The sequence below is a fragment of the Medicago truncatula genome, chromosome 5, assembly GCF_003473485.1.
Source record: "Medicago truncatula cultivar Jemalong A17 chromosome 5, MtrunA17r5.0-ANR, whole genome shotgun sequence".
In the NCBI taxonomy this organism is placed as follows: domain Eukaryota; kingdom Viridiplantae; phylum Streptophyta; class Magnoliopsida; order Fabales; family Fabaceae; genus Medicago; species Medicago truncatula.
The window spans coordinates 8638457-8662908 of NC_053046.1; the positions used below are offsets into that span (position 1 = coordinate 8638457).

Below are 24452 nucleotides of genomic sequence, written 5' to 3' on the forward strand. Positions count from 1 at the left end.
AGTACTCCCTCCGTTTCAAAATATAAGCAAAATTCACTTTTTAGGTTCATTCATTTAATGATGTATGTGGTCCATATTATGAACCACATACATCATTAAATGAATGAACCTAAAAAGTGAATTTTGCTTATATTTTGAAAGCGAGGGAGTATTAATTTTAAAAGTAACATTTCATTAGATGTAACCAGCATGAGTTTGTCAATGTCTCTGTTACTAAATGTCGTTAACGGTGATGACATGTTTAAGTGTAATGTTGACAATCTAAACTTGGTCCATGAGAATATGAAAAAGGTTTAAATGTGTGTTTAGTCCCTGCACTTTCATCCAATTTTGATATTGGTCTCTGCGCTTTTTTTTGTTTGACATTGGGCCTTACACTTTGTAAAACTTGGCTTTAGTCCTTCTGCTAATTTTCTGTTTTTTTTTAAAAATAAAAAACTAAGTGTGCCACATGGATCAATCATGGCACACTAAAAGACGAAATTTTATAATTAAAATAAATAAATTTAAATGATAAATTTTTAATTAGTTTTTTATTAGATATTTAAAATAAAAAACAAAATAAGATGAGAGAAGAAAGAAAGAAGAATCGACGAGTTTTGGAATCTTTTGCATTTAATACATCTTCTCCAACAAAACAGAGTCTTTATACATTTCTAATCAAAATCCCACATCCTAATTTGAGCGCTGGGTAATATTACTTTCGAGTAATATTAGTTTCAGTCCAAATAAGCCTGCCACCATTAGTTACACTGAGTTCATCCCCTGATTAGATATTGTTTTCTTCTTTCTTTCTTTTCTCATCTTCTTTTTGTTTTTTTTTTTTATTTATTTTAAATATCTAATAAAACGATAATAAAAAGAACTAATTAAAAATTTATTATTTAAATTTATTTATTTCAATTATAAATTTTGTCTTTTAGTGTGCCACATGGCGTGTCATGATTGGTCCACGTGGCACACCGTTAGTTTTGGTTTTTTTTTTTAACAGAAACTTAACATAAGGACCAAAACCAAAAGATTTACAAAGTGCAAGGATCAATGTCAAACAAAAAAAGCCCAGGGACCAATACCAAAATTGGGTGAAAGTGCAGGGACTAAACGCACATTTAAACCTATGAAAAAATGTTTCTATGAATGTTTGTTACTAAGTTCATGGATGGTGATGATGTGTTTGTTAATTGTATTATTGGCATTCTTAGTCACAGAAAAGAATATAAAATATTTAAAACTAAAAATATAGAAAACAATTATGTGTCTTGACCTTTGTGCGTCTCTCATTTACTTGGTGACATTGTGAATGAAACAAATGTTTTTCATTGATTAAAACTGGTTTGATTGGTACGGTGGTCACTCTTCATTTTCTTTCATTTGATGATTTTTGTAATTAAAAAAAAAATGACGTTTATAAAATCTGTGGTTCTTCAATGCCCTGATATATTTTTGTAAAGATATTGATGAAATACCTACGTTTGTAGTGAAGCACACAATTATCTTCTTTGTTTTACAGTTTCAAATATTGTATTTTCTCTGATTAAGACTGTCCACAGTACATTTAATGGATAAATACTAATTGTCTAGTGGCTTTCTTAAAAAAAAATCACGGTCTAGTGTTTAGTAACCAACATTCATGAATAGAAAAGTTTTGTAGAGTTGAGAACTAAATTGAAATGTTTACACTCTTAATGAACTAAATCACTTAAAGAGAGACTTTATCTCTGTTAACACAGTTAATAACAAATATTGAGAAAACTATGACTAGGAATTTTTTTAGATTAAATTTTCATATTAAATTGAAATGTTACTCGTACTATGTTTTTATCATAAGATATGATCAATTTACTTGTCATATCTATGATATCATTTTCTTTTTTAGAGCAAATTTTCTTTATTCCTTAGACTAAAATGCTAGCAAAAATTGAAACAAATCACACAGACCACAATGCTAGCAAAAATTGAAACAAATCTAAAACTTTAATTGGAACATTTTTATTAAGTATTTGGAATTGGAACATTTGAAGACCACAGGAATTGTGGTCTCTCATTACTCTTCAACAAAAAAAAGAAAACAATGCAAAAAAAAGAGTAAAAAAATCATTCATCATCCATGAATCACTTAGTAGAACTTTTTCTTATGACAATCACTTAGTAGATTTTCCCTCTTCTTCCTCCTCAGAAAAACGAAGATGTTTCCCTTTTGGTGTTGGTAATCCCTTCAAATGCAACACATTATGTGAATCAGCATTGCCACTTTCATCCTCCTCTTCACTCACAAGTTCATCATCACTGTTATAAACAAACCTTGTGTGTTTTCCAGCAAATTTTGGAACCACTTTTTCATTCACTCTAATGTTGTTCAGCCCTTCACACAGTTCATCAAGCCCTTCATAATCTTCTTCTTTGTCAGCATCATAGTACTCTTCTTCTTCTTCATCTTCCTCAGCTATTTCTTCCTCCAAATCATCTTCATCATTGTTGCATGAGTTGACTTGCATTGACCAGATAGAAGCATCTTCATCTATGCTGCAGCTACCAACCACACTTCCTTCTGTCACCTCAGAGGTGCATTCTTCTGATACTTGAGATTTTTCTGAGAAGTCAAGGGACTTTGTTATCTCACACTTTCCATATTCACAGCTATCTTGCTCCATTTTCACCACCTGCCATCAAAATTGTTTCAAGGTTAATTTATACAATCATTAAATTGAGATCTTATTTTAAAAAAATTGATTAATCAAGCCACATATATGAATGCTACCAAGACACATATCTGACTAGTTTTATAAATTTAATTCAATCCTACAAACTGAATAGATTATATATCTAGGCCAAATCTCCATTTTTTTCAAAAGAAATAAAGAGTTCTGTGATAAAATTTTATTTGTACAAATGAACTAATTATGATATCAATTCTAACATGTGAGTTTCAATAAAATTAAAAGTAAATATCAAAACAAAAGAAAACAAGAAAGAATGTATTTCATGCATTTTTCTTTGGTTAGGGATAAAAAAAAGAACCTGAGAAATTGAATGTTGTTGAGCAACAGAAGCATTATTGACGCTACCAGAAAGACTCTGAATTTGAGGAGAAGCCTCTTCTTCAACCATCTGCATAAGGGTCTTCACTTGACCCCTCAGCAAGGCTTCACCAGATCCTGGTGTGTTCTTCACACGACTTCCTCTTTGTTTCGCAGATGGTGTCTCGAGATTTCCACCAGCAAGACCAACAATTGGTGAATCATTTGTCATGTCCATCAATGCACATCTATCTTGATTTTGTTGACCCTTTGATTTTGACACAGAATCTTCAAATTTTCCTGCAAAAAAAAAAAAGAAAAAAAAGAACAAGAATTCATAAATGATATTGATTCAAGAATATTAAAACAACCCAGAATTTTTTTCAAGATGTTTATAGGATTGAGAGTGGAATTAAACCATAAAAATATAATTTTGCATGAAAAGAGAGAATTTTTTATTACTGACTTGAAAGTGGAATGGTGTTGGTGAGAGTTGTTGTGGATGATGGGGTTTCCATTGAAAGTGATTGAAGAAAGTAGAAAGCTTTGTATGAATTTTGCAGAGAGAAAAAAGATTGAATAGAGAATAATGAAAAGAAGTGAAGAGGGAGAAAGTGTATATATAGAGTTTATAGAATGAATGTAACCGTTGGTGAATGCGCGTTTCCCAATATGGAAGGAGCCGTTGGTTTTGAATTGGGTCTTTTCTTTGGGCTATTTGGCCCATTATTGGGTCTTGTGGAGATTGTTGAAATTGCTCACGAACACCTCAAATTTCTGAAAATACATCTAACGAAAATTAACTGTCATTCACCTTTTGAATGAGAGTTACTACCATTCAGTGCAGGAGTCACCATTGTCGGTAAGTGACTTCAAATGTTGCAAGCCAACAATCAATCATGATTTATTCACTTAATAGTTTATAATTTACGAACAACGAACGATAGTTAACTACCATCGAAAGTATTTGTTTTATATTTTAAGTTGTGAGCGATTGCTAAGTGCCTAAAAAACATTTTCTAGGTCTTATTGTTATTTGTAGGTCTAAAGCAATTAAAATTAGATCTAGTAGCATAAAAATTCATTAGTTAGAGATATGTGTGAAAAACTATCGATAGTTCACCATTTACAAATTTTTAAATCATAATCTTCTATCAAAGTTATTTTAATGTATACCCATAAAATTGAAAAACAAAATAATGGCATAACTTGTATTCAAACCTAGGCCTACTAACACACTTGCACTCTATCAACTGCCCTAGTAAACAACTATAAATAATTATATAATTTAATTGCTAATAAAAACACATTCTTTTAGTTTCATAGTTTCATATTTGGCTGAAAGAATATATATAATTCAGTATACACTTGACAAAGACATTGCATTATATATGTAGGGTTGAAGTTTGAGCACCAAATTTTCCAGTTATTCACCTTAAGAAGGTGAAGTTTTAGTCATTAAACTACTTGACAAAAATTAGTCGAGCCTTAGGTTTCAAAAGTGAGTGTTAAAGAGGGTGTTCAAAAATGAGTGTTGCTAGCATTTCTCTTTACACAAAAGTTTAAAACCTTAAATTGATTTTAAAGATCTTAAATACTCTTTTATGTTCTTAAGTGAGCATACTAAAATATATGATGTGATTTGTCTTTTATGACCAATGATAATGTGATATTATACAATTAAAAATTTGATAACTAATAAATAGAAAAGAAAACTAAAAATAAAAATACAAAGTTCGTATATTGGTTTACTTTTTCTAGTTCTATAGTACAAATACTTTGATATTTGCATTTGCCCCAAAAAGGGAAACATATCACTATCTATAAATAGTTACTGGATTTGTGGTAAAATGGTTGGAGCAAATCAGTATTGCAATTTTAATCATCTTATGATCCATTCATTCATTCCATCCTCTTATTGCACAAAACACAACATGCATGCTATCTTCCATTCCCTAACCAATTAATCCATCATCATATTACAATTTATACACAAAACCATAATATAAATAAGAGGAACAAACATAACAAATTTAACAACATATAATTCTAATGGCATCGGCAAAAACTATCACTTCTCTATCCGAGGAAAACACGTTCGAGTCGGGTTTCATTCGTGATGAAGATGAACGTCCAAAAGTTGCTTACAACCAATTCAGCAACGAGATTCCAGTAATTTCAATTGCTGGAATCGACGAGGTGAATGGACGTAGAGAAGAGATATGCAAGAAGATTGTTGAGGCTTGCGAGGAATGGGGTATTTTTCAAATTGTTGATCATGGTGTTGACACCAAACTCATATCGGAGATGACACATCTTTCCAGAGAATTCTTTGCTTTGCCACCGGAAGAGAAACTTCGTTTCGATATGTCCGGTGGCAAGAAGGGTGGTTTCGTTGTCTCCAGCCACCTCCAAGTAATAATACTAACCATTTTTATTTTTTATCCATTACTATCATACATATATTTATCTGGAAAATATATCCTCTTAAAACAAGGTTAAAATTATAGTTGCATTACAAACCTAAATATTGTGGAGAATTTTTATTTAATGCTTCTAAAACAATTTTCGTTGCACGATCTTATAAATTTTTTAATGTGAGTTATATTTTAAGGACTTGTCATAACATGCCTAAAGATTTTAAGAATGCTTCTATAGATACTAATAGATTACTCATAAAAAAAAGTAAATGTTGTTTATTAGTAATATTCTAATTGTTGATTTGCATATGCAGGGAGAAGTAGTGCAAGATTGGAGAGAAATGGTAATATATTTTTCATATCCAATTAAAGACAGAGATTATTCAAGGTGGCCAGACAAACCAGAAGAGTGGAAAAAGGTAATAGAAGAATACAGTGAAAACTTGATGAATTTAGGTTGTAAACTATTAGAGGTATTGTCAGAGGCAATGGATTTAGAAAAGGATGCATTGACAAAAGCATGTGTGGATATGGATCAAAAAATTGTGGTCAATTGTTACCCAAAATGTCCCAAACCTGACCTCACATTAGGAAACAAACGCCACACAGATCCAGGTACTATTACCCTTTTGCTTCAAGATCAAGTTGGTGGACTTCAAGCTACAAAGGATGATGGTAAAACATGGATTACTATTCAGCCTATTGAGGATGCTTTTGTTGTTAACCTTGGAGATCATGGTCATGTGAGTATATATATTAATTGATTATTAACCACTAACTAACTTGATAAAAAAACTCCCAAACACTATCTTAAAGATGGTATTGGTCATCTACTCATCCATGTTTTATGACAGAGATTAATACTCCGTAGATATATAAAATACTCGTTTAAATTTAGATCAACCAATCTTGATCAGATGATCTTTACCATAGCATGGAAATATACCTTACATGCTTCGTCTAACATTAGATCAGTAAATCATATCATATTTTCTTTAATTTAATGGTGAGATTTATTTATCCAATCATATAGATGCAAGACTTGTCTCACTTGTGCACCTAGAATCGACCTACCTTACAATCTATTTCTCAATAACGCAAGGTTGTTGGGGTATGAACTGATGAGTTCTTTTGTCCTGAATTATCTATTTAACATAAGAAAATTAAAGAATATATATTTTATACATCGACATTGAAAAACTTTTTACTGAATTGGTTGAATTGAACATGTATGAGGCAGATTCTTAGCAATGGAAGGTTCAAGAATGCAGATCACCAAGCAGTAGTGAACCCAAACCATAACCGTTTATCAATAGCTACATTCCAAAACCCATCACAAGATGCAACTGTGTATCCTCTCAAGATTAGAGAAGGAGAGAAGTCATTGCTAGAAGAACCAATCACATTTGCAGAGATGTATAGAAGGAAGATGAGTAATGATATTGAGAAAGCTAAGCTAAAGAAGCTAGCCAAAGAGAAGCAATTGCAAGATTTGGAGATTAATGCCAAAGTTGAAGATTAAAAAACCTATGGATGAGATTCTTGCCTAGAGATTCTTGAAGATAAACTTGTTGTGTGCACAATATTGGATATTTGTCTTTATTTAGTTAGAGGTTGTTGGGTTGTGGCAATTTGTCAAACTTAGTCGTGTAATGCATTTTCAAATGTTAGTTAGGACTTATGTATCAAATATCGTTGAAATTCTTGTGTTTGTTTTATGAATTCAGAGTTTTACCTATTACCAAAATGAGTGGTGTGCATTTGGTTGTAAAAATTTGTTTTGATATATATATATATATAATCATTCGGTTTAGAGTTTAAGAGAAAGGTAAATTGAACTTAAATAAAGTTTGATTAACGAGTATTTCATTTAGAGTTTTTGTTGTTGTTGTAAAAGATAATTAATATTAAGGCTCTATCCAAGCACAAAATGTGTAAGAAAACTAGAAAAGAGAAGAAGAATACAAACAACATAAGTCAATGTTTGTATTGTATATAAAACAAATCATTCCAACCAAACCACGACCAAGAGAACTCAAAACAAAACCAACAGATATTCACAAAGCAGAAGAAGAAAATTACAACAAATCGTCCACAATCCAATGGATGAAACTACCATTGGTTTAAATGCTTTCAACTATCATCAAGAGTGGGTTTTCACCTTATCAGCAATGTCCATCATGGTTGCTTGTTTATGTTTGAAATGTTCTAGCATTCCGTTCTCTCCAAATCAACCAAATCGCTTGAAGTCTTTCCTTCCACACTTTTGAAAAAGGCATAAGACCACAAAATTGAATTGTAATTTTACAAGTTTGAACATAGGTTATCCATAGTGATTGGAGTTAAAATTGATTTTGAAGTAGCTAAGTAAAAAATCACTTATAATTGAATATTCACATTGCAAATAAGTTAAAGATTGAATTAGTAAAAAAAAAGTTCAACATTAAATTTTAGGTTTAAGATTACATTTATATTTACATACGACAGCTTTTGTAAAAATTCATTCTAAAAATATTTTTTTTTCTCTTCATAAAATAAAAAAGAAATCCTAACTAGTGTCTCGGACAATTTTTAAAAACTATGTATTGGAAATAAAATTATTTGATCTTTCTAAGTTATAGTTTTTAATTTGAAATTCTTAAATAGTGTTGGGAGCATTTGTTACCAAGACATAATACCAAAATATATCAAAATCAATTTATACCTTCTTTTTTGGGTTAAAAAAAAATAAAAAAATCAACTTATATACCTCAAAAATCACGTTTACTTTTCACCAAACATGCACCAGATTGGTCGGACTCGGAGCGTGAACACATGAGCTTGACTTAAAAAACATTCACATCATTTTCATCTTTTGCTAAAATTAAAATAATATGTGAAAATGATTATTCATGACCACGTGGTTTGATGTCTGGTTATGCAGAGTTGGATTTGTTTTATCTCTTCTCCATCCACCAATGGTTCAAACTTTATTATTAGTGTGCTATTGTGGACTTGTTTATCCACCTCATTCATGCACATTTTTAAAGATTGTTTTATTTTAAGAGCCCCCTCAAGATATTGTTGATAACAAACATTGTTATACTCTTTTTTATCACTATTACAAATAAAAAATAACTTTAAAAAAATTAAATAATTTATACATTTGATCTATATTATTCACTAAATATATGTTATTCTATGATTCTAAAAAGTCTTTTTTTAAGGTGATGAAGGAAGCCATGAATGAATTTAATTTAATTATTACTACAAGGGTAAATAAAAAAGTTACTTTCTTAATAATATGATATGATGATAAGTTATTTGATACTTCATCCGTCCCGCAATAGATGACCTATTTGAAAATGTGCAATTTTGATCTAACTTACTTTGACCATATTTTTTTACTAATATACAAAGATAAATAATGTTATATAAGATATCCTTAAATTCGTTTCGATAAGTATTTTCAAAATATAAAATTTTTATAATTTTTTCTAATATATTATTCAAGATATTTAAACTCAAAAATTATGCATTGATATGTGTAATAAGATCAACTATATTATGGGATGGATGGAGTAATATTTATCTGGCAACCAAACGAGTGAGAGTGTTGGGTAAGCTATGGATAGAAGACAACTAAGACATCAGTCGTCGACTCCACTTGTTCCACCCATTGACTATTGATGAATTTAATTTAATGGGTAGACAAATGCGTATGCATCCATTAAATCATATTTAATTTAATGCAATAAAAATAATGAAGTGGTATATACTGGTATTTAATGCTTGATCACACCATTGCTCAAAAAAAAAAAAAATGTTTGATCACACCATCACAGCGTAATTTAGAATTTGTTTAAAAAAGGTTAATTTAGAAATAAATTTGATTTTTCCTCATAATATCTAAGGGAAAAAATGAATTCAATTGAATTATTTTTTTTGTTAATCTATGTTAAAGAATATTCAAACTAGATTGGATTGTTAATTTTAAGAATACCTTCCGTTAAGACGACGAATATGCAGATTGACTTGTTAAGTATGATACTTCTTCTTCGGATGCTCTAAAGTCAATGCTCGTTTGAGATCGTAGTTTTGGTTTTGTTTTGTTTTCTTGTTGATAAAAAAAAAAAACTAATTTTATTTAATTTGTGAGTATTTTGAGTCAAATATAACATAAGAAAATGTATTGCCAATGATACAAGGTAAATAAATCTCAAAGATCAAACTTCATTATTGTCACTATACTTAAAAAAGGGAAGAAAACAAATACCACAAGTTTTAACTTAATCATCTCATCTTTGCTTTTACCCAAAAAAAAAAAAACCTATTTTTTTTTGGTACAAAGAAAAAAAAACCTATTTTCTATTTACAGAACAAACAGTTTTTTTCTTCATTAATAATCAAAAAACCAATACATAAAGAAGATTGGTACACAACATTCAGGGAGTAACTATAAATCCGACTACTCTTCATTGATGAGCAACTTGATTCATTAAATCTCTTCATGATACATCACAGCTTGAAATATATCATTTCCATTCATAATACAAGCTTGTATTCACATTGTACATACTTGAATTAGTATGCTTTTAGTGGTAACCAGATTATGAAGAAACTTTTCTTTCTTAGAAATGCAAGTTATGATGTTTCCACAAACTCCACACATGGTTCACAACAAAAATATTGTATTGTGACAATGATATTAATGACTTGCTATACGTTCTTGAAACATTAAAAAAAAAAAATGATGTTATCTTCTACACAATCGAATCAATATAAAACACACAACGTAGTGTATGAAATTTTATGGTTAACCATAATAATATAATTGTAAAAATGATATCACGACATAGTCATCAAACCATATTTTCGACTCACCCTTATAAAAAAAAAAGTTATTAATAGCTAGAAAATAAGAGTTGTTAACTTGTCATATATGCTGTTCTCAAAATAACAAACTTGTCTTTGTTTTTGTAATTACCTTAAAACCAACATGAGGAGAATATGACAACTAAGTTTGAAAATTAAAAAAACACATATTACACACTAATTAAATCATTTTGGCAACCCATTTCTGTTTTAGTTTTTGTTATTACAAATACAATCATCATCGTAATTACAATGATAAATTAAACAAAGACATTGTTAATTCTTCTTAATTAACTTTCAATATTTTCTCTCTCTTAATTTCAATGTTGAAAAAAGTCTCTTTTGACCATCATCACCACCTTCTCCTTCTTCCCTTCTTCGTCGTTCCTGCCACATTCCTTCCTTCTTCTCAATCTCAATCATCTCACACGCTTTCCAATTTCTAAATCAATGATCATTTTTTTCAAATTTTCTTAATTATCATTTTTCAAACAAAACAAAACATCATGGGTTTATGTTTTTCTTCTACAAAGGTTGTTAGTGGTTCTAACAGCAACACCACAAACAATGATAACCGTAAACGGAATCAGTCAACAACCACGGATACCACCGTCACGGTAACAACAGCAACAACGGCGGCGCAGAAACAAACGGCACAGAGACGTAAAGGAGGGTCAAATGAAACAGCCCAGAAGAAGAATCATCATCAACATCATAGGTTAAAAGAGAAAACAGGTTCTAAACATGTTCCTTGTGGAAAAAGAACGGATTTTGGGTATGAGAAAGATTTTGATAAAAGATTTTCTCTTGGGAAATTGTTGGGTCATGGACAATTTGGTTATACTTATGTTGGTGTTGATAAATCCAATGGAGATCGTGTCGCCGTTAAGCGACTCGAGAAAGCTAAGGTATTGTGAGATTCAGCTCTTAGTTGTTTCGATTCGTAGGGAAAAAAATGTTTTTTTTTATTTTTTTTATTTTTTATATGTAGATCAATATTGTGATTTTGTGATTGTTTTTGGTTGATGCGTTTGGGAGAATTCATGAGATTTTGATTTTGTGATGGAGATTGATCAATTTTTGTTATGTTTTTGGATTTTTACGATTTTTGGGATTATAAGATAAGGTTATAAATGAATTTCATTTTCATTTGTTTGATTGTTTTGTGAAGTTAATTGTAAAGGGGTGTTTTTGCAATGTCTGATGATTCATACTGCATCTATGTTTTTTTTTGGTTGGTGTTTACCTAGACTTTGCTCAAATTATTGGTCGTTGAAGTCATTTGTAACTGGGCATAACAAGCTTGACTTGTTGTGTAACTTGTATATCAAGCCATTTGGTTGTAATATGGTTTTTAATTGTGGTTTTGTTGCAATATTTGATGTTGCGGGAAATTATGAATAAACGTGGTAGAGGCAGATGCAATTATTGTCGCGATGTGGTTATGGAGATCTCCGAAACTTGTACGTTATTTGACGTTGTGGGAAATTATGAATAAATGTGGTTGGTGCATGGTATTATTGTTGTGACATGGTTAAGGAGTCCTCCAAAACTTTTACGTTGTGATCGTACTTGTGGTTGCTGGCCACAATTGAAAACCAAAAACCCTCCCCTCTCTTTTTATTCCAGTTTCTTTTTTCCAGTTTCTCCCGCCATTGTGTTTATCAGTTGTGGCATCCTTCGAGAATGGTTATGATAGTGTTTGTTAATGCTAGATAGAATAATGTGAGTTCAAGTAACAGATTGGTTGAGTAATTTCAGATCTGGTTAGTGATGTAATGCCTGCTATTTGATTTTAAATGAATGTGTAATCTGAGTTTTAAGTTCCTATATACTAGAGCTCTTTCTAGTAATTTCTTGTTGTTTTTGCTCTGCTTTGTTTACACACAAGAGGTTTTATGAATCAATCATTGACTTTTGTGGCAGATGGTTCTCCCTATAGCAGTTGAGGATGTAAAAAGAGAGGTCAAGATATTGAAAGAACTTACAGGCCATGAAAATGTGGTTCAGTTTTATAATGCTTTTGACGATGATTCATATGTGTACATAGTTATGGAGTAAGTTAATTTTTTCCCGCTATTTTCCTTATTTTTATGTTGTTTCATTGTGTTCATATGATTCCAAGCAGTATTTAACTGCAATAAATTCTGGATTTATCTTTTGGCGGTTGATTTATCAAATCATTTTTGTTGTCTTTATTATATCTGTCGTTCTGTTCAATTATATATACGTCTATTAATTAAACTGCTTGACAATTTACTTTATTAGGTTATGCGAAGGTGGAGAACTACTAGACCGGATACTAAACAAGTAAGTTCTGTGTGATCTTGGATGTAATTGATTTTTTCCTTTTCTAGCTGGCTATTCAGAATGTCAACAACTCCACAAGTTTTTGGAACCAGGATCAGCAATGTGTTTTTTCCTTGTACTCGGAACTTACTTTTTCTACCTCTCCTTTTACAGAAAGGACAGCCGTTATACTGAAAAAGATGCCGCCGTTGTTGTAAGGCAGATGCTGAAGGTTGCAGCTCAGTGTCATTTACATGGTTTGGTACATCGCGACATGAAGCCAGAGGTGAGGTCAAGTTCACTGGAATATTGAAGCAATATGGTGTTATGCTGCTAGATAATAAATTCTTTTTTATTTTATCTGTGCATGCAGAATTTTCTTTTCAAATCAAACAAAGAAGATTCAGCTTTGAAGGCCACTGATTTTGGTTTGTCTGATTTCATAAAACCTGGTGAGGAAAACTATTTACGTTAATCATTTAATTGATTTGTTTCATTTTTATGCCCTTATGTATTAGACATGTTCTTGCAATCTTTATTTAAGAGTTCTAGTTCTATCTCTTTGAAAATGAATCTTCAGGAAAGAGGTTTCAAGATATTGTTGGAAGTGCTTACTATGTCGCACCAGAAGTGTTGAAACGGAAGTCAGGCCCTGAATCAGATGTATGGAGTATTGGTGTGATTACATACATATTGCTTTGTGGGAGACGTCCATTTTGGGACAAGACTGAAGATGGTATCTTCAAGGAGGTAACTTAATTCTTATGGCATTCTGAATTTTCTGTTTGTTATGTTGGATTTTCTATCTATTTTTGTACGGACCTGAATTAGTCTTTGTTTCCTTTAAAGGACATGAATTAATATTTTCTGATCACATCATATAGGTCTTACGAAACAAGCCTGATTTCCGGCGGAAACCATGGCCAACCATAAGTAATGCTGCAAAAGATTTTGTGAAGAAATTGTTGGTAAAAGATCCTCGGGCAAGATTAACGGCTGCTCAGGCTCTATGTATGTTTCCTCCAACTTATTTCTTATTAGGAGAAGGCTGTTTATCACATTATCTAGTTTCCTTTCCTAAAAATGATTACATTTGTCGCTGCTTCAAATTTAGGGTGTTCAATAATACTTGATGACGAACTAGACTGAAAATTGTGTATATTATTATATAGTGTAAGACAGTCTTACCTTTTTAAAAAAGAAGAGAGTTTAAGCACTTGAAAATCTATTTCATTTCAAAGGCTGAGCTGAAGTGTTCAATTATTTTTCATAAAAATTGAAGTATTTTGTTTTAATGATGTGAAGATGGGAACTAGGCATATTGCAAAATTGCTCTCAGTTTAGACTTTTTATAATGCAACCTTTTTTAAAACTTTGCATTAACTCTTCCTTTCTTGCTTGAGACCAACATGTCTTTTAATAAAGAATGATTATAGATTTTTATTTTCAATGAATGTTTTCTGAATCATATGTATGCGAATTATTAAAGTTAAAAGGGAAAGAAAGGAGGAGAAATAGAAAAAATTTAAGGAACCGAGGAAAAAGAATAGCTTGGCAAAATTGATTTCACATAACTGTTGCTTTAAGTATGCAACATTCAAAAAGTATGTTTAAAAGTAGAAAAACCGGTTATCTAAAAGGAGATAAAGGGTACTTTGGTAGTCATTTTTGAAATTAACACAGGCCTAAGCATCCTTACATGCAGCTCAAGTCTTTCTGTAATTGTTCAGCCACACTTGAATTGCTTTGCATAATTAATGCCGTAGTTTCTTCTAATAGAATTTTGGTTCATTCAGATTTGGGAATCATTCTAAATGATTTTTCCTTAAAGAGTTTTCTCAATCTAATAAAGAACTCAGACTTAAACACAACCATATTCTAAATGTATAAATTGTTCATTTACTTTTCAAAACATATTTTAAACAAAGCTATATATCCTAATGTTTAGTTGTACTGATGATTCCTGATATTTACAGCACATCCATGGGTTAGAGAAGGAGGAGAGGCATCCGAGATTCCAATTGATATATCTGTCCTAAACAACATGCGGCAGTTTGTGAAGTATAGTCGATTGAAACAATTTGCATTGAGGGTAAGAAGACACATTAATTCATTTCAAAGCTTTGCAGGCTAGAAGGCGCCGAACTTGTTTGATGTTGATTTTCTGGTTACTTGGTTATCTTGCAGGCATTGGCTAGCACACTTAACGAAGGTGAGTTGTCTGATCTAAAAGATCAGTTTGATGCAATAGATGTGGACAAAAATGGTGCTATTAGTCTTGAAGAGATGAGACAGGTAACCCATAAATCAAATCACACCACTTTTCTGTTAGTGATTACTTAATCCCCGTAATTTAGTATTCCATGCATTGGTCTAAAGTGAAGATTTTGCAGGCTCTTGCTAAAGATCTCCCGTGGAAGTTGAAAGAATCCCGTGTATTGGAGATATTGCAAGCGGTTAGTATTTGATATCCTTTCCTTTGCAGGCACCATCCATTCATGATATTATTTTCTCATATTTTATTAAAAATATAGATTTAATGACAATAAATGCTTCCCCTAATCACACTCATCTGCACATTCTTGTGTGCTTGCAGATTGACAGCAACACGGATGGATTAGTAGATTTCACCGAGTTTGTTGCAGCTACTTTACATGTGCATCAATTGGAGGAACATGACTCCGACAAGTGGCAGCAACGGTCACAGGCTGCTTTTGAGAAATTTGACATAGACAAGGATGGCTATATTACTCCAGAGGAACTCAGAATGGTTGGTTTCTTATCTTTCTCATTATCCCTGAACAGTTTTTATGATAAAATCCCTCCCTATGATTATTAAAAGCAGTTCTCCTGCAATGTACTAATAGATTTTTGTACCCCTTATCAATGTTTGTGTTATTCTGAGGTGAGGGGGTGTTTGAGCACAGCTAGAAAATCTACTCCACGTTAGCTCTATATATGTTGTGAAAGAGTGAATGCCCAACTTAGCGTGAATGCCGTTTTAAGCCCTGAAATTGTAGGTGTTAAACAATATAGTCTCTGAAAATGACGAAATTTCAAAATGATCTTTGAAATTGGAAGTTCTTGATGACATTAATTATTTAGTCCGTTAAACTAATTCCCAAAGTAGACTTGAAAGGATTAATGTGATCGAGAAATTTCAATTAATTCTAATTTTTGTTAATACCAAAGACTAAATTGTCCGATCTCTACAATTTCAGGGGACCAAAGTGGTGATTCACTCGTTTTGTAAAGTAATCTTTTCAACATCAAATGCATATTTTCTGCAGCTAATATAATTTTCTTTTTGGCTTTTTAGCACACTGGTATGAGAGGTTCCATCGATCCTCTGCTCGAGGAAGCCGATATTGACAAAGATGGAAAGATCAGCTTACCAGAATTCAGGAGACTTTTAAGAACTGCAAGCATTGGTTCTCGAAACGTAACAAGCCCAACTCTACGTCATCGAAGGATCTAGCTTAGATGTGTTTCAGAGGCGGAGATGATTCAAATGAGAGTGTTGGAGTTCCCTTTTAAGATGATCTCCTGTGCAGGTTGTGTTGAAGCCATTGTGATATATGCTCTGCAGATTTTGCAATCTCTTGCCATTCCATGGAACTCTGAAACTTAAATTATATTGAATATGGCGTCGTCTTGCAAAGGATTGTGTTAAAAGCTTAGTCTAGAGGACTGTATCAAGAAGTGTTTCATAGAGTGTATAGACCCTGCTTGGATTGGCTTCAGGTATCAAAGTTGAGAGTTTCCATCAGTGTACATCATTTTTAAGTGTCAGGGTTTTCTGGATTTACTTGTGCCATAACTTGTAATGTGTAACTATAAATAAAAATCTTCTATTCTACCCAAAATGGAAAAAAAGGAAAAAAAAGAAGGAATTCTACAAATAATTGTTATATGAAATATATTTAGATTTAGATTTCAGCTGTTATTTATCTCAATGTCTTCTTTTGATATTATAACATGGAGTCGATAAGCTTGTTCTTGAGCAATTTAATCAATTGAGATCAATCTTAAGTTTGAGTTTGTTTACTTATCAAACAAACTTGAAAGAGTATTTAACTACTCAAGCTCAAATAGTTCATGAATGGCTCAGGTTATTTACACTCCTGACATATTACAAAATCATCTATCACTGAAGATTGAAGGAGAAGAGAACCTTAAAGAGAAGGTGGAATTTCTCTCTCTAAAATGAAGTCAAACGCAAGCGCAATTAACATTTATTCAAATTAAAATTGAGAATATGGATTACTTTTGGCTTTTCAAATGCACTTAATACTCAAATATTTTTGTTAAGAAACAATTGTTCTTTTTTTTTTTTTTTTTTTAAGGATAAACAATTGTTCTCTTATAAAACAATAAAAACTACTAGTATAATTTTACGATTTTAGAAGACGTTTTTATTCATATTGAATTTTGCTAAAAACAAAATGATGAGATACATAATTATTGTACAATTGTCAATTTGAACTACATGAAGACCGCAACAGGACATAAAACTAAATGTACTTAAATACGTAATAATACTAATATTGTACATTAAAGAGTGTGAAATATAATGAAATTCACTTAAAGCATAATAATGAAATTAAAAATAATATTTACAATTGGGCAAAATGATAAAAATAACTAGGTAGCTTATTTGCTATGTTGCCGAACTCTTGAACCACTTAAGAGTATAGAATGGTAAAGGTTGAACAAAAGGGACTTGTGCCTACTCATATACAACAAATTGACTGGGAAAACATTTCTGAATTTAAATAACTTTAAAATGAACTTGACAAAACCAAGGGAGTCTAGGAAAATGAGATAGATGAATGAAATAGTTGAGCAACAATCATTGTCTTTTTCTAAACCATTGCCAACAAGATAACAAGTCAATCTAGTAAAACCATAGATGATAACTACTGAACATCTTAATTAAAGTTTACAAAAAAAGACATCATTTGCATCCTAAAATGAGATATGCATTTTTTTTCTTTCAAATATCATAATTGTGATTTAGCATAAACCTTCCTGCTGTATGAAAATTCCTTGTTTTTAGTTGTACTCTTCTCTTCATCAAAAGCCTTGTCCTCGAAGGAGGAGAGCACTTGCCAAATCGTCATTCAAGATCTTCATTTTCTTCACTTAATTTAAAATTTGCATACCTATATAAAATAACGCCAATATTACGTAACAGAGCCTTAGTAATGTACCTAAAATTGTATTAAGCAAGGGTTACAGTATCCCCATCAATGTGAAAAGAGACGCACTTCTCTTAAGATATGGGCTCATCGCCGAATTCTTCACCATCAATATTGTCATTCCAAATCTCAAACAGTTTGTTGAGACAAGGAAAGAACTTCATTTTCTTCCGGCAATTCAACATTTGCACACCTATATCAATCAAAACAATATGAGGGAATAATCTAAAAAACTATTGATTGCTTAACAAATAAAGAAGATCCAAAAATTGACATTACAATAATTGTTTATTTTTGATTAACTGTCAGAGCCAATATGTAACGAAAGGTGGTAGATATTATATAACGAAGAGGAACTAAAATTATACCAAATATAAACAATACAATAAAATAGATTAGCAAAAACAAATGATTGAGGAAACATCACAACCTTAAGAGAGAAGATCATATGTAACAAGTCTTCCTTTCTCCAAATAAAATGCCAAATTCGATTTCTCAATCAAAATAAAATGTTAGAATCTACATTCTAACCTTGAGTGGATATTCAGCACCTCGATATTGTCTCCTTTCACGACATCCTTCAATGAGATTAGACTTGGAACATGTGGAATTATTTCAACAAACTCGGAAGAAGTGCCTTGAATTCTAAAAACTTTGAAACCAAGTTTCTCGGGTTCATAGTAGATAAGACAATTGCAGGAATGATATAACAATATGGCAGCCCCCTCTTCAAAGTGTTTTACCGGCCATCATATACCATAACGCTGCGAATCAGGTCTGCCCAAAGGACTGACCAAAGTATCGATGTTGTAAACCTTAGTCCATGATTCTCCAATGCCATATTCATTCATAACCCACATTGCAACATCACGGAAAAAAGATGTATCACAAATATAAAGTAATCCCCTTAATTCTCCAATGCGAATACACTCGTTATGACGAAATCCATTATTTTGATTTTGTAACACTGGAGGAGAAGGAAATGATTGCAACCTCTCATTTTCTAAACAGAAACACAATATAGACCTTTCTTGACCCTTAAATCTGATCCAATGAATCGTACCATTCACACAAGTGGGATAACGAAGCCATATATTTGATCCAATAGAAATTTGGGGATCCACTTCAGCATTTCTCCATGATGGTGTTCCAAGTGTATATATCTCAAGGACCATACGATCAAACACCCAACGATTGCCTCGTTTAACATCACTGCCCCATATTCTTATCACCTTATATTCATTAGTTTTAGGTTGGAAACCAAAACCAACTTGTCCTCGCATATTTAGCGGACTTCTCTCATCATGAGTGTTAATGGTAGCTTCAGGAAGTTTAATAAACTCCCCAGTGACCGGGTTGCAAATCGATAAAGGGTGTTCGTCAGATGGGCAACACAAACAAAGCAAGCCATTGCAAGAATTCGCAACACCAAACTTATCATAATATGGCTTGAAATCAATATTAAGCCTTTGACTATCCCCATTACTATTCTCTCCATTTTTCTCCAAAGCTAATCTCGCAGCACGAATAGGGCGCTTGGGTTTATTCTCGATTTTCTCCCTATATGAGTTGGCATTACGAAGAGGAAGCTTAAATATAGGCGCAAGCTTCACATGATTGTTGCTTCCAATCTCAAACTTTTCATGATCACACTCAAGAAGGTACATGGTTCTTGACACTAGTCTACCATCATTTGTCCGAATCATGAGACTAAGGGGCGCTCGCTCAAATTGCAATTTAGCAAAATGTGGTTCCGAAATCATTGTTTTCCAAATCTTGCACACACATTTACAAATGAGAAGAGACTTAATGGAAAGTTGAAGCAGAATTTGGGTGGTGATGTGGGATGGAAGATTATCAAAGTATGGAAAAAGTCCATCATGACTTTCTGATTCATCAACTCTCCCTTTTGCTTTATTGCATCTTAGGCTAGCCCTAGCAAGAGTTATTGAACCCTTTTTTCTTTTCATGGCTACACTGAATTGCAAAAATTAACACAAACAAAATAAGTAAATCAAAACACACTAAAGAGTAAAAATGAATTTTAGATCAAATATTAAGAGTAAAAATGAAAGAAAAAATGATAAGCTATAAGTTCAAACGCTATATGAAATAACGTCTATGAACTATTGAAATAAGTTATAAGCTCGTTATAAAAAGAAGGTTACTAAACATGTTTTTTTTTAATCATACGCGCTTATAAACTAGAATCTATAAGCTCAAAAATGTGACTTACCAGACATAGCCAAACGCGTTTCTTTAAATTACAAGATTAAGAAATACTAGCGTCGAAGAAATGCTGAAGTATGAAACATTATACAAAAAAAACATGAGAATGTGATAATGTTGATTATTGATAGGGGTACTTGGATCAGAGAAGTTGTACAGCCGAGAGAATAAAAGTAAAATACGAACAGCGATCAGAAATGAGGAAGGTGAGAATGGATAAGACGTGGATGGTAAAAAAATATAGTGGGTGGGTGAAAACAATTAAAGGGATACTCTCCATTTTTAAATTCTTTCATTTCATGATGTATATGAACTACATACATCATTCAATAAATGAACCTAAAAAAAATCAATTTTACTTATATTTAAAAACGGAAGGAGTAGCTATTAGATAATGAATCCACGACTGATTTGTAAAATATGAAAATGTGAAAGACTGATTTAAGTTTTATTTTTGTTAGAAATTAAATTGTGTCCTTAAAAAATTGTCTCGGTCTTTGTGTATTAATTTAGTTGTTAGAGATACTATTGTATAATATATGTAGGGACTGAAGTTTAAACTTCGAACACTCCACTTATTTAAGGTATATTTATAGTTATCATACAACAACAAAAATTGTCATAGAATAAAGAGTCTTCACTCAATTTTTTTATTTTTTTATGGTGGTGACTCATATAAAAATTGAAACCTAATCAATTATAAATATAAATAAAAAATAAAAAAAGAACTTGACATTAAATTAATTTTTTTTTAAATAGATTATTTAAAAATAAAGCTATTATCAAAAGTAATAAATATTAATTAAAACTTTTTAATAAAGTAAATATGATTTTTTTCAAGGGGTCGATATAATTTTCTTAAAAGGGTAGTTTTTTCATTTCTATATAAGTATTAATATATCATATCTCCATTTAGTTTTTTTTTTTTTTGGTGCGCGAGGTTACCTTGCATATATTACACATTGTCCTTATCAACTGAGTTAAGCTCACGGGAACATAACTCAATTTAGTTTATCTAATATATATATATATAAGTCCTCATTTTTATAAAAAAATAAAATAAAATTGTGAATATATTACTTTTGGCTTTTCAAACAATGTTTATGAAACAATTAATCTCTAATAAAACAATCAATACAGTAATTTTATGAGTTTTGAAGACGTTTTTATTCATATTGAATTTTGCCAAAAACAAAATTATGAAACATATAATTTTTTTTAGTGTCCACATTGACTTTATGTCATTGATTGATTTGTCAATTTGAACTAAACAAGACATAAAACCAAATAGAGTTAAATAAATAATAATATAATGAAAGAGTGTAGTATAATGAAATTCACTTAAAAAAAAAAATTAAAAATAATATTAACAATTGGGCAAAATTTTAAAAATAACTAGCCGAAAGTCGGACAGTTTGAATCACAAGACATAAGGTTAAAACTTTGTTGCCAAACTCTTGAACCACTTAAGAGTTAAGAGTATAGAATGGTAAAAGTTGAACAAAAGGGACTTATTCCTACTCACATACAACAAATTCAATGGAAAAACATGTCTGAATTTAAATAACTTTAAAGTGAACTTGACAAAAGGATGATGGTAAAGGGTTCACTATCATGCCAAAAAAATTGAAATTCATTTGTTAAAAGTTTTAAATTTAATCAATTCGATCGAAACTTCTAAAATAGGGTTCATTATATTTTGACACTGAGGGATTCAGAGACCTTTTTCAAGGAGCAGTTAAAGACCAAGACAATCTATGCAAATGGGATAGATGAAGAAAAGGACATATAGGCAATTAGGAACCATAGATAATGACATGACTAAGGAACATCTGAATTAAAGCTTACAAAAAGACATTGTTTGCATCCTAAAATGAGATATGCATTTTTTGAAATATCATAATTCTGATTTAGCATTAACCCTTTATCCTAAAATGTTTTATGAAATTCCTTTTTGTAGTTGTGCTCTTTATCAAAAGTCTGGTCACTAAAGGAGGATGATAACTGTCATCATTCAAATTTTGATCATTCAAGATTTCAGTTTTTTTATCATTCAAGATCTTCATTTTCTTCACGCAATTTAAATTTTGCACACCTATATAAAATAACACCAATGGTACGAAACAAAGTCTAAGTAACGTGCCTAAAATTGTAGTAAGCAGGGGTCAAAATACAAATCAATGCAAAAATAAACGTACTCTTCTTAACAAGCGGGTCCTTCACCAAAATCATTCACCATCAGATGATTAAAAAAAACTTTGCACAATCCGTTGAGACAAGGAAAAAACTTCATTTTCTTCTCCCAATTTAAACTTTGCACACCTATATAAATTAAAACAATATTAGGGAACAATGGTTAAGTAATATTAGCTAAAACTGAAAATTGCAGAGGATGGAATAGTCTTGAAAAACATTTACTACTTAACAACTTAAGCAGATCCATAAAACTGAAATTACAACAACTATCCATTTTATCCTCCGCTGTCAACATGGAAAGTATAAAGGAAATTTATAAGATGTCATTAGTAACGAAAGATTGTGTCCACGTATTTTTTTCCATTAGATATTAAAGGCAGTAGATATTAAATAACAAAAAAGAGCTAAACCATAAATATATAGTTGCTAACAACATGACAACCTTAAGTGAAAAGATCTAGGCCTAACAAGTCTTCCTTTATCCAAATAGAATACCAAAACAGGAAGTTATAAGTGGTAACATAGGAAACTCATGGTAACAGTAATTACTATGATTTCTAACGAAGCATCGGATTCAATTGCGCAATACAAATAAAATTTAGAAGCAACATTCTTGCCTTGAGTGAATATTTAACACTTCAATATTCCTTTCACGACATCCTTCAATGAGATTAGACTTGGAATATGTGGAATTACTTCAACTCTTTCTGAACAAGTCCCATGAATTTTGAAAACTTTGCATCCCGGGTTCATAGTAGATAAACAATTGCAGGAATGATATAACCATAACGCAGCACCATCTTCAAAGTGTATTACCGGCCAACATACACCATAACCCCAAAAGAGACCAGGATAGCCCAAAGAATTGACTGAAGTATTATCAATGTTGTAAGCCTTAGTCCATGATTCTCCAATGCCATATTCATTCATAACCCACACTGTGACATCAAAGAAAAAGGTCGAGTCACGATCACAAATGTAAGGAAATCCCTTTAACTCTCCCATGCTAATAAGCCTGTTACCATGAATTCCATTATTATTATGATTTCCAAACACATGTGGAGGAGAAGGAAATAACTTCAATCTCTCACTTTCCAAACAGAAACATAATATTGACCTTTGCTCCCCCTCAAATTTGATTCAATGAAGAACACTATTCACACAAGTGGGATACTTAAGACTCGAAATAGAAATCTGAGGATCCACTTCAACATTTCTCCATGATGGTGCTCCAAGTGTGTTTATCTCAAGGATCACACGCTCAAACACCTAGCCATTGGCACGCCGAATGTAACATCCCAGACTGCTTTCAGGATTGCCGACTGACCCCACAAACCAACACGAGTCTTTTCAGCGTGTTTTGTCCTCACTCGCACGCTTACCGAGAAACTTCCCGTAGGTCACCCATCTTAAAATTGCTCCAAGTCAAGCACGCTTAACTGTGGAGTTCTTATGGAATGAGCTACCGAAAAGAAGATGCATCTTGTTGATATAGGTAGTACCAAATAATTCTTATAAGCCTTCCTTCAACCATGCAGTCCCATACCTGCACGGCCTTAGGATCCCTCTCATTCTGATGTGATTCAACCATGCAGTCCCAAAAAGGAGCACATTCTCAGATCCCAAGCCAATACCACTAGACCAACATATGTGGGTTGACCCTTAGTTTTCTTAATAATTGTGAAATAATTTTTCTTGCTTATAAATTTTCTTTCTTATGTTTTAGTATTCCTTTTTTTGTGGTGGTCGGGGTTTGAATCCCAGACCTTATATATATCATACATTGTCCCTACCAATCGAGTTAGGCTCACGAGGACGGTTTTAGTATTTCCTTTGTATCTCACACATCACAATTATCATAATTTAAATAAAAATATAATTTATCAAAATGAGGTTTTGAATCTAGTGAAAAAGACTAGATTTGCACAATGTAGCAAATTTGAATTCCAACAGAGAGATATTTACGTTTAGCTTCCGACGCACCTCGAATATTATTACCTCATGCATGTGGGAAATCAATCATGTTCATAAATTTGTACTCTTTGCAAAGTCTGGCACAAGTTGGTTGGAGTGGAGAGGCTAGACTCCCACAACATAACAAATGAAGTAGGGTATCAATCGAGAAAAATATTTGCAAACAGAATTTTTTTAAAGATTAAGAATAGTTTGAGTATAATTTTTAAAAAGGATTGCTTCCACAAAGGAGAGAAATTTATCTTCTCAGTTGCAGTGATAGGTTGCTTACA

At 31.7% G+C, this 24452-nt stretch overlaps 3 protein-coding genes and 1 pseudogene across 3 annotated transcripts; 2 read left to right on the plus strand and 2 right to left on the minus strand.

Annotated features, from left to right (window-relative positions):
* Positions 1–1955: 1955 nt before the first annotated feature.
* LOC11434916 (uncharacterized) lies at positions 1956–3641 on the minus strand. The gene is made up of 3 exons (XM_003612117.4): positions 3484–3641; positions 3019–3317; positions 1956–2660 (listed from the first exon to the last, which is right to left on the minus strand). Exons 1-3 carry the CDS (start codon positions 3533–3535, stop codon positions 2142–2144), a joined length of 870 nt encoding a protein of 289 aa, XP_003612165.1. The 5' UTR covers positions 3536–3641; the 3' UTR covers positions 1956–2141.
* Positions 3642–4982: 1341 nt separating this feature from the next.
* On the plus strand, positions 4983–7197 carry LOC11421094 (naringenin,2-oxoglutarate 3-dioxygenase-like; annotated as a pseudogene).
* A 3360-nt stretch (positions 7198–10557) lies between these two features.
* On the plus strand, positions 10558–16514 carry LOC11434917 (calcium-dependent protein kinase 28). Its single transcript, XM_003612119.4, has 12 exons — positions 10558–11199; positions 12218–12348; positions 12560–12601; positions 12755–12866; positions 12954–13032; positions 13161–13330; positions 13465–13591; positions 14557–14672; positions 14768–14875; positions 14974–15036; positions 15177–15350; positions 15900–16514. Exons 1-12 carry the CDS (start codon positions 10798–10800, stop codon positions 16056–16058), a joined length of 1683 nt encoding a protein of 560 aa, XP_003612167.1. The 5' UTR covers positions 10558–10797; the 3' UTR covers positions 16059–16514.
* Positions 16515–17372: 858 nt separating this feature from the next.
* LOC11419700 (F-box/kelch-repeat protein At3g06240) lies at positions 17373–20271 on the minus strand. The gene is made up of 4 exons (XM_024784039.2): positions 20018–20271; positions 18313–19758; positions 17851–17974; positions 17373–17745 (listed from the first exon to the last, which is right to left on the minus strand). The coding sequence occupies exon 2, from the start codon at positions 19749–19751 to the stop codon at positions 18531–18533; it is 1221 nt and encodes a 406-aa protein (XP_024639807.1). The 5' UTR covers positions 19752–19758; positions 20018–20271; the 3' UTR covers positions 17373–17745; positions 17851–17974; positions 18313–18530.
* Between the last annotated feature and the right edge of the window lie 4181 nt (positions 20272–24452).

What these genes read in the sequence shown, in the direction of transcription:
- LOC11434916 (XM_003612117.4), bottom strand. Translation starts at nt 3,535, where the DNA reads ATGGAAACCCCATCATCCACAACAACTCTCACCAACACCATTCCACTT. An exon ending in CAACACCATTCCACTTTCAA is followed by an intron (nt 3,318 to 3,483) that starts GTCAGTAATAAA and finishes TTTTTTTTGCAG; the next exon opens with GAAAATTTGAAGATTCTGTG. An exon ending in AACAACATTCAATTTCTCAG is followed by an intron (nt 2,661 to 3,018) that starts GTTCTTTTTTTT and finishes TTTTGATGGCAG; the next exon opens with GTGGTGAAAATGGAGCAAGA.
- LOC11434917 (XM_003612119.4), top strand. Translation starts at nt 10,798, where the DNA reads ATGGGTTTATGTTTTTCTTCTACAAAGGTTGTTAGTGGTTCTAACAGC. An exon ending in TATGTGTACATAGTTATGGA is followed by an intron (nt 12,349 to 12,559) that starts GTAAGTTAATTT and finishes TTACTTTATTAG; the next exon opens with GTTATGCGAAGGTGGAGAAC. An exon ending in AAGATGGTATCTTCAAGGAG is followed by an intron (nt 13,331 to 13,464) that starts GTAACTTAATTC and finishes CACATCATATAG; the next exon opens with GTCTTACGAAACAAGCCTGA.
- LOC11419700 (XM_024784039.2), bottom strand. Translation starts at nt 19,751, where the DNA reads ATGAAAAGAAAAAAGGGTTCAATAACTCTTGCTAGGGCTAGCCTAAGA.